This window comes from Macaca mulatta, chromosome 4 (genome assembly GCF_049350105.2).
Source record: "Macaca mulatta isolate MMU2019108-1 chromosome 4, T2T-MMU8v2.0, whole genome shotgun sequence".
Classification (NCBI taxonomy): domain Eukaryota; kingdom Metazoa; phylum Chordata; class Mammalia; order Primates; family Cercopithecidae; genus Macaca; species Macaca mulatta.
In genome coordinates, this window is record NC_133409.1 from 158,294,724 (window position 1) to 158,304,946 (window position 10,223).

A 10,223-nucleotide genomic window follows, 5' to 3' on the forward strand; every position below is an offset into this window, starting at 1 on the left:
CATTGTACAGGCTGTAGTTAGTATGTATAGTCTATAGTTTATGTTAAATGGTTGAAATGCTTCTTTTTATAGAAAATCAAACACAGATGTTACAGGATTTTGTGTTTGGTTTGTCATTTTTTTTTATTTTTTTGACTATTGCATGAGTAATTAATTTCAGATCTTTTGTATTCACTTCTGTATTTTATGTTTGGTTGAGGGGGTGCTTTCAGTTCTGTGGCATTTGTATTCATTGATCTTTCAGTCATGTAAGTTAAAATAAAAATTATTTTTGAATTACTAGCATCATGTGCAGAGTCTGATTTTTTTTTTCACATGCCCTTTCTGAGTTGGTATTTATGGAACACACTGCACCTCATTTTCACCTTGATTTTATTTATCTATTTTGAGACAGAGTTTTGCTCTTGTTGCCCAGGCTGGAGTGCAATGGTGCGACCTCGGCTCACTGCAGCCTCCACCTCCTGAGTTCAAGCAATTCTCCTGCCTCAGCCTCCTGAGTAGCTGGAATTGCAGGTATGCGCCCCCACGCCCAGCTAATTTTGTATTTTTAGTAGAGATGGGGTTTCTCCATGTTGATCAGCTGGTCTCGAACTCCCAACCTCAGGTGATCTGCCTGCCTCGACCTCCCAAAGTGCTGGGATTACAGGCATGAGCCACCACAGCTGGTGATTTTATTTTTAATTTGAAATTCCTTTATCTCTAAATAGAGATAATAAATCTCAGATTTGTTGTAAAGCTAATTGGACAGCTAAGTTTCACTGTTGTGGTATCTATGAGCAGAGACTATAAGCTCCTTGAGGGCAAATAGGCACGGCGGCTCACGCCAAGATCGTGCCACTGCACTCCAGCCTGGGCAACAGAGTGAGATTCTGTCTCGGGAAAAAAAAAAAAAAAAAAAAGTTCCTTCACTGATTTGTGTATGTTCTGTTCCCACTCAGACCCCACCAGCATCATCACAAAGGAGCCCCTGACTTTCAACTCTCACAGTATTTACCACGTGACTCATTAAATACCAGTGATTGCTTTTACTGAGTCAGTGGTAAAAACATTTTCCTCTATAAGGTTTGCTACTACACTGTTTAACTAAATTGCCTTAGTTACTTTACAAAATTATAAAGTAAAATTATAAACCTTAGTTCACTGAAAAATGCCAGTACTTCTTGCTGTATCAGAAAAACTCAAATAAAATATTTTTATCCCTGACCTTTCCTGGAGACAGTACCTCTTAGTAAACAAATGTTATCTTTTGATTTTGAGGCAGTCCTAAGTACACCTTGTTCAAGGAATAATAATTGTTTGCTAAAAATTAGATCTCTAACTTCTCATACATTCAACAAGTATTTGTTGCTTACTTACTCTGAACAAGGTGTATGCCAAGGACTGTTCTTGGCACTGGAGATAGAGTAATGGAGAAAAACAAAAGAAATAACAATCCCTGCACTCCCAGGCCTTATATCCTGGCGAGAGAAGAGAGCAAAGCAGAGAAGGGGAAAAATGATTGCACAAGGTAAGGTGAAGAGAGACACAGGGAGAAAGCAAAGATCACAGGTTTAAAGAGAGTGGTCAGGGGCTGAGCACAGTGGCTCACACCTGTAATTCCAGCACTTTGGGAGGCCAAGGCTGAGGATCCCTTGAAGCCAGTAAATCAAGACCAGCCTGCACGGCATACTGAAACTCCCATCTCTACAAAAATTTTAAAAACTAGCCGGACGTGATGGTGTGCACCAGTGGTCCCAACTACTTGGGAGGCTGGAGCGGGAGGACTGCTTGAGCCCAGGAGTTTGAGGCTACAGTGAGCTATGATCGTGCCACTGCAGCCTAGCCTGGGTGACACAGCAAGACCCCATCTCAAAAAAAAAAAAAAAAAAGGAGTGCAAAGAGTGCAAAGGCCTCACAGAAAATTACATTTGAGGAATGATCCGAGGAGCTATTGGGATGAGTCACGTGGATTATCTCTGGGAAGAACATTCCAAGCAGAGGCAACTGGAGGCAACTAAAATATTCCTCCCTAAAATGCTGGCAATTATAGTGAAAAGGTTAAAACAGTCTCCTTTCTGCCTTGGTCAGCTCGTAACCAAAGCTCAGAGATAGCACTGCTAGAGGACCCAGAAACAGACTTCACTCTTCCCATCAATTTACCTTCCCGCATTTTCTCACCTTTTGGGAGCCTGAAGATGGTCTTTTCTTTGTCTTGTCACTAGATAGGATTCGTGGCTCTTTGTTAAAATACTATTTAAGCAAAGCCCTTAAGCCACTGCTTAGAGAGAGAAATACTTTTGAACTGAAGGCTCTCCTGTGCGTTGGGTACGACACACATTAATAACTTCCGTTTATTTTTCTTTTGTTAATCTGACTTTTATTTTCAGGACAGTGTCTCAACTGAAAACCTAAAAAGGGGAAAAAAAGAAATTGTTTTCTCCCCTGCACAACAATAAGTACAAAAGCCTTGAAAAGAGGCCACGCTTGGTGTTTTGGATTTTCTAGTACCCACACTTAAGACAAAGAAAAAAGAACAGAGGATATTAACTGTAATAATATATTTTATTTAACCTAATATAAAATATTTCAAAATATGATCAATATAAAAATTATTGAAATATTTTACATTTTTTCCTACAAAGTCTTCAAAGTCCAGGGTGCGTGTTGCACTTACAACACATCTCAATTGAGACTAGTCACATTTCAAATACTCAGCCATGTGTGGCTACCTTATTGGACAAGGAAGGTCTGTTTTTCCGAATTGTCCCAGTAATACCCTTTACAGCATACACACACACACAAACATACACACACAGAGACACATACACACGTATTTATGTACAGAATCCAAGCAGGGATTACATTTTTATTTTTATTTATTTACTTATTTTTCAAGACGGAGTTTCACTCTTGTTGCCCAGGCTGGAGTGCAATGGCACAATCCCGGCTCACCGCAACCTCCGCCTCCTGGGTTCAAGCGATTCTCCTGCCTCAGCCGGCTGAGTAGCTGGGATTACAGGCATGCGCCACCACGCCCAGCTAATTGTGTATTTTTAGTGGAGATGGAGTTTCGCCATGTTGGTCAGGCTGGTCTTGAACTCCTGACCAGATGATCCGCCCACCTCGGCCTTCCAAAGTGCTGGGATTACAGCCATGAGCCACCGCACCCGGCCATTTATTATTTATTTTTTATTTTTTATTTTTTGAGGATGGAGCTTCACTCTTGTCACCCAGGTTGGAGTGCAAAGGCCAGATCTCAGCTCACTGCAACATCTGCCTCCCAGGTTCAAGTGATTCTCCTGTCTTAGCCTCCTGAGTAGCTGGGATTACAGGCATGCACCACCACGCCTGGCTACTTTTTGTATTTTTAGTAGAAAAGGGGTTTCACTATATTGACCAGGCTGGTCTCGAACTCCTGACCTCAGATGGTCCTCCTGCCTTGGCCTCCCAAAGTGCTGGGATTATAGGTGAGAGCCACTGCACCTGGCCTACATTTTTATTTTAGTTGTCATGTCTCTCAGGCTCTTTTAATGTAGCAGAGTAACCCCAATTTTTTTAAGCTTTCACACATTAATATATTTGAAGAGCATATGCAGGTATATTATGTAGACTGTCTCAAATTTGGGATATGTTTTAAAGTAGAGCCAATACATTCGTTGATAAGTTGAAAACAAGATGTTAGATAGATAGAAGCCAAGGATGAATCTAGAATTTTTTACCTGAACAACTAGGAGGAGGTAATACCATCTTCCAAGATACAGAAACTGAGAAGCAGCAGGTCTAGGGAGGAAGACCTGGAACTCAGTTTTGGACATGTTAAAACTGAAAAGCGTCTTGGACATTCAAATGGGGATATCAAGCTTATGACTGAATATGAGTCTGGAGTTCAGGTGAGAAATCCAGTTAAAGATATAAAAGTGGAGCAGGCGTAGTGGCTCATGCCTGTAATCACAGCACTTTGGGAGGCCAAGGTGGGAGGATTGCTTGAAGCTAGGAGTTCAAAACAGACTGGACAACATAGTGAGACCCCCATTTCTTAAAAAAAAAAAATTTAAAACTTGCTAGATGTGGTGGCCTATTGTCCCTGCTACTCAGGAAGTTGAGGCAGGAGGATCACTTGAGCCCAGGAGATCAAGGCCGCAATGAGCTATGATTGGGCCACTGCACTCCAGCCTGGGAAACAGGGCAACATGTCTCAAAAAAAAATTATATATACATATAATTAATATACTATATACATAATATATATAATTGGGAGTCTTCAGCATATGGGTAATAGTAAAAGCCATAAACTGGTTTATCTTGAAAGTATAGATAAAGAAAAAGGGCCAGGCATGGTGGCACGCCTGTAATCCCAGCATTTAGGAAGCCTAGGTGGGCGGATTGTTTGAGCCCAGGAGTTCAAGACCAGCCTGGGCAACATGGCAAAACCTCATCTCTACAGAAAAATTAGCTGGTCATGGTGGTGTGCACCTGTGGTTCCCAGATACTCATAAGGCTGAGGTAGGGGGATCACCTGAGCCCAGGAGGTCGAGGCTACAGTGAGCCAAGATCATGCCACTGCACTCCAGCCTGGGGGACAGAGAGACCTAGTCTCAAAAGAAAAAAAAAAAGAAAAAGAAAAAAAAAGAACACATACAAAGACTGATGAACCTTGGGGCCTCTAATATTTAGAGGTCATAAAGAAGAAGAGGAACCAGTAAAGGAAAATGATGAGTGGCCAGGAGGAGAAAAATTAGGAGTGTGATATCTTAGAAGCTGGATGAAATGTGTTTCAGAGAGAAAGGAGTGTCAAATGTCAAAGACTGACAATTCAATGACCCTAACAGGCAATGTCAGTGGAGTCATGGGGTTGAAATCTTATTTGGAATTCATGTAAGAAAGAATGAGAAAGACTGGAGATGGGGAGTATAGCAGCTCTTTAAAGAGCTGTACTGTAAAGGGGAGCGGGGAAGTGAATGTGCAGTCGCTGCAGGGAGAAAGTAAATGAAGTCAAGAGAGTTTTCTTTCTGTAATGAGAAAAAAAGTATAGCGTGTTTGTTGATAATGCAAAGGGTCCAGTTGAGATGGAAAAATTACCAAGATAAGAGAATTGTAGAGCAACATTCTTGAGGTGAGAGGAACTGATTGACATCTACTGCACAAACAGAGAGAATATCCATAGTAACAGGAGGAAAGTCAGAGTCTATGGGGACCGTAGATGCAGATAGGTGGGTGAATGCACTGGTAAGAGTTACGCAAGGTGTCTTTTCATTGCTCTATTTTCTCAGCAAAATAAGATAAATCTATGATGTAGAGAACTCTCTTGGGGTAGCAAACAAGCAAAAGAGGTAACAATACTATGAAAGATTGATGGAAAGAAGCAAAATACATGTTGGAATAATCAGACTAGAATGGGCAAGTTCCAAATATACCCTGCCTGAGCAAAGGTTCAAAGACAATAGTGAGATTCATGTGCATTAGGGGAAACAAGTTTAAGTTGAGGTTTTGTACACCAGAGAAATGAAAGTAAAATTGGTTTAGTCCAAATAGTAGAAGGCCTTCAATGACAAGCTGAAGAATTTAGGCATCTATTACTTTCCCTGATTTGTATATTCCATTCCACAGTGTTGCTAAGTGATGTATTCCAGAGTTCTTGATTGTGAACTCCTGTGACTGCCAGTGATGCACCTGAAGGACCATTGGCCTTTTTCCACAATGGCTAACAGCCGATTTTCTTGTAGGCAAATTTGGGTTAAGATGTATGGGTATTTTGCGGGGCTGTGTCGGCATTTCCAGAAATACTGCTGTGCCACTGTTAAGGGCTTTTTTGTTAAGAAGAAGGAAAAAAAAATCCCTTCAACTGAGACTTATTTTCATAAGGAAAAAATTGTTGTACTTGGTCAAGTGTTGATGAATGAATCCCTACCCATTGAGAGGAGAGCTCAAGCTGCCCAGAAAATTGGACTGCTGGCCTTCACAGGTACTGATCTAACTGGCTGTACTAAAATGAGTGTTTCATGACACTCATTTTATAACGCTGTAGTTTAGTAATTTTTCTTAGCTGTAATCTTAAAATTCTGATAACATTTCATTGGATGAAATTTTTTTGTCCTTGTGCCAAAAATATTACTAATTATTTTATCCTCAAGGATCTCATGTTTTAAAAGAATGTGCCCATCAAATAAACTACTAATTAAATGTCTCCCATTTTTATTAATTAAAATATATATGTACTAAACTGCCTATCAAACTTCTCATTAACATTTTAAAAAATCAAAGACTACAATGATTTGATATAATTTCAACCTAGTGATATGATTCCAATGCAGAGTAAAACTACCTGATATTTTACTTTTTATTTTATGCATTGTACAGTAAATGTCTTAGAAAAATCAATAAAAACTTAATACTCTTAAGATACTTACTAGGTAAGCCAATAGGGGCATTAGTGACAGACAACAATTAATGTATACTTGGCTAGAAAGCAAAGTGGAAAATAAAGTGGTAACTGTTTGAACACACATTGCTCTAATAATCATCAAGTCCAAACTCACTCCATTTTTTTCTAATTGATAAATTTTAGGATGTGTAATGAGATTTTATAGATTGTCCTCAATAACACATTTCCTAACAAGAAGCTCTGGCTGGTGGCTATAAGAGTCTTTGATTATGTTTATTATTATTAGTTTTGTTTTGTTTTGTTTCATTTTTTGTCTTTTTTTTTTTTTAGACAGAGTTTTGCTCTTTTTGCCCAGGCTGGAGTGCAATGGCGCTCGACTCACTGCAACCTCCGCCTCCTGGGTTCAAGTGATTCTCCTGCCTCAGTCTCCCAAGTAGCTGGGATTACAGGCAGCTGCCACCATGCCTGGCTAATTTGTTTTTTTTTTGGGTTTTTTTTTTTTTTTGTATTTTTAGTAGAGACGGGGTTTCGCAGTGTAGGCCAGGATGGTCTTGATCTCTTGACCTCGTGATCCGCCCACCTCGGCCTCCCAAAGTGCTGGGATTACAGGCATGAGCCACCGCGCCCGGCCTATTATTATTATTATTATTATTATTATTATTATTATTTTGAGATGGAGTTTGAATCTTGTTGTCCAGGCTTGAATGCAGTGGCGTGCCCTCGGCTCATCGCAACAACCTACTCCTCCAGGGTTCACTCCATTCTCCTGCCTCAGCCTCCCTAGTAGCTGGGATTACAGGTGCCCGCCACCACGCCCAGCTAATTTTTTGTATTTTTAGTAGAGACGGGGTTTCAGCATGTTGGCCAGGCTGGTCTCAAACTCCTGATCTCAGATGGTCCGCCCACTTCGGCCTCCCAAAGTGCTGGGATTACAGGCATGAGCCACCACGCCCAGCCCTTAGACTGAGTTTTAAGTGGGAAGATGAATTACTTAGATGTAGTTTGATAGACTAAATCTTTCAAAGAATGGAGTTCACGAAAGAAAACAGTGAAAGGAGTCCTTGTTGCCAGAATGGCTGGGAACCACTGGCACAGAGTTAGAAAGGAGACAGGAAACATAGGAGATGCACCCATCTGAGTGGGGGCCAAGGGCTCCCCCAACATGGCGTGGGGTGAGTTTCCTGTGTAGCTATCTTCACCATTTGTGGGAAGATCTAGCTAATTATAAAAGGATCAGAATTCCTTAATTTGATGGTATTTAGCCTTAGCTGTTCTGGTAGGAAGCTAGAGAAAAGGCCTCTGCCTAGGCTTCAGGTAAAGCTTTAATGTTGAATAGAATATTCCTAGGACCATGGAACTGTGGAGAACAAGTAAGAGAAATCCAAGTGGGATCAAAACTCCAGTGGCACCGAGCGTGGTGGCTATACCTGCAATCCCAGCACTTTGGGAGGCGGAGATGGGTGGATCACCTGAGGTCAGGAGTTCAAAACAAGCCTGGCCGACATGATGAAACCTCATCTGTACTAAAACTACAAAAATTAGCCGGGTGTGGTAGCACGTTCCTGTAATTCCAGCTACTCGAGAGGCTGAGGCAGTAGAATCTCTTGAACGCAGGAGATGGAGGTTGCAGTGAGCTGAGATCACGTCACTGCACTCTAGCCTGTACAATAGAGTGAGACCCTGTCTCAGAAAAAAAAAAAAAAAAAAAAAAAAAACCTCCAGTGGCAAGAATCCGAGCAGCTTTGTCAGCTACTCCTCACCACCTAAAAAGTCTTCATTCTGTGTCGTCTTGGCTAGTACCTTGTTGGAGTTTGAGATTTGTACTGGGGCTCAGGTATATGGTGAAAGTAGAGTCTAGGGCCAGGCTGGGTCAGTGGCTAAACAAGAAAAATCTTGTAAGGTCGTGTTAGTCCCATAGCTGCAAAAGAGTTGAGGCAAGAAATGTGTAAGGGGAACAGGACAGCAACGAACAAAAACTCAGGAAAACCTCCCTCCTGCCAGTCAGTCCCTGAAAGTGCTGCTCAATCTTTCAATTTGCTCTTGGCACTAATGCTCTGGGATCCTTCTTTTTTTTCCCCACCAGTACTAAAGGCAGATAATCCAGAATGAGACCACGAGGGATATTTGCTAAGCGAACACAGCCAGGTTTTATTTACCTTGAAATACTCACTCTTGGCCGGGCACAGTGGCTCACGCCTGTAATCCCAGCACTTTGGGAAGTCAAGGCAGGCGGATCACCTGAGGTCGGGAGTTCGAGACCAGCTGATCAACATGGTGAAACCCTGTCTCTACTAAAAATACAAAAAATTAGCTGGGCGTGGTAGTGCATGCCTATAATACGAGCTACTTGAGAGGCTGATGTAGGAGAATCGCTTGAACCTGGGAAGTGGGAAGTGGAGGTTGCAGTGAGCTGAGATCGTGCCATTACACTCCAGCCTGGGCAAAAAGAACAAAACTCTGTCTCAAAAAAAAAAAAAAAAAGGAAAGAAAGAAATATTCACTCAATACTCACTCCTGGGTGCTTGCTTAAAGGCACCAGGGAGGAGACCAGCAAGCAGAGACCTTCCCAGGCTTTTCATATCACTGCTTGCTTATCAACACACACTTTCTTGTCTTCATGGCAGCAGCATGGGAGGTGACGGAAAAAGACAGGAAAATTCAAAGTATCCAAAGTATCCTCTATAGGGCAACAAGAATATGAACATATAGGAGCATTCAAAGTGTTATTAGCTACTAGATACACCAAACACTTCTGGAAATGCAAATGTTTGTTTTACAGGAGGACCACCTGCTGGGAAATTTGCAGCTGAGTACATGAAAGAAGTGGCTCACTTGTTGCAAGATGAGGAGGTGGCACCAAAAATAAAGATCCTGCTGCTCCAGAGTGTGGCATGTTGGTGTTACTTAAACCCTGTCAGCCAGAAAAGAGCCCAAAGTCTGCAATTTATTCCTATTCTCGTTAGTTTCTTTGAAGGCAGATTCGAGTCTACTATCAAAAGTGAAATAAACAGCTACCTCCTCCTTAAATTTTGGACCTGTTACGTTCTCTCTGTCATGACATGCAATAACTTGTCTTACGTCAAGGAGCTTAAAGAGCACAGTGCTCTAAAATACTATTTGCAAATGTTGGCTGCTGAGAATTGGTCTGGATGGACAGAGAATTTTGCAGAAGTGCTGTATTTCCTAATTGGTTTTCACAGGAGTTAGTTTCTCTAAGTCCAGTTACATGTTGCAGCTCTCTGTGCCATTGTATTACCCTGGACAACTGAAATAAACAATAAAAGTCGATGTTTTCCTTTGTAGTTGAAGAGTTCTGTATAGATTTTCATACAGTTAACGGCAATAATTCAACTTCAGAAAAACAATGCTGTTTAAAATACCTCGTAGAGAGAGCCCATTGAGCTTGTTCATGAGTGTATTCTTTCCCATTGGGAAATAAAGATGTTAAAGCACGCAGTTAGATACAATGGGGAATATGAATGAAACCACCTTTGCACAAATGAGAAAAATCTAACAGCAAAAGAAAGCTGACCTGACACCACCTTGCTTCTAACCTCTAAGCTGCCCTTGTTCATTCCTGGGCATAGGCCAAACTAACTTTGGGAAGAATTTAGTTCATAGTTTATGAAACAAAGATGATTACCTAGACTCTTCCCTGAAACAAACTCCCTCCTTGCTTGGGGACCAGACTGCTTCTATAAAACTAACACATTAGCCACAGATTGGAAATTATGGCTCAGGAGTCATGCAGCCAGAGGCCACCAGATTCCAACCTCCCCAGTTGCAACTACAGATTAGTATTGAAAAACCTAAGGTTAGTATTTGAGGTATTTTTCAGATCCTGCATTCTGATGGATCAGCT

The 10,223-nt window shown here is 41.4% G+C and overlaps 1 protein-coding gene across 1 annotated transcript; it reads left to right on the top strand.

The window, feature by feature from the left end:
* The first annotated feature begins 5,676 nt into the window (after nucleotides 1-5,676).
* ARMH2 (armadillo like helical domain containing 2) lies at nucleotides 5,677-9,663 on the top strand. Its single transcript, XM_078001060.1, has 2 exons — nucleotides 5,677-5,941; nucleotides 9,099-9,663. The coding sequence occupies exons 1-2, from the start codon at nucleotides 5,677-5,679 to the stop codon at nucleotides 9,566-9,568; spliced, it is 735 nt and encodes a 244-aa protein (XP_077857186.1). The 3' UTR covers nucleotides 9,569-9,663.
* The last annotated feature ends 560 nt before the right edge of the window (nucleotides 9,664-10,223 follow it).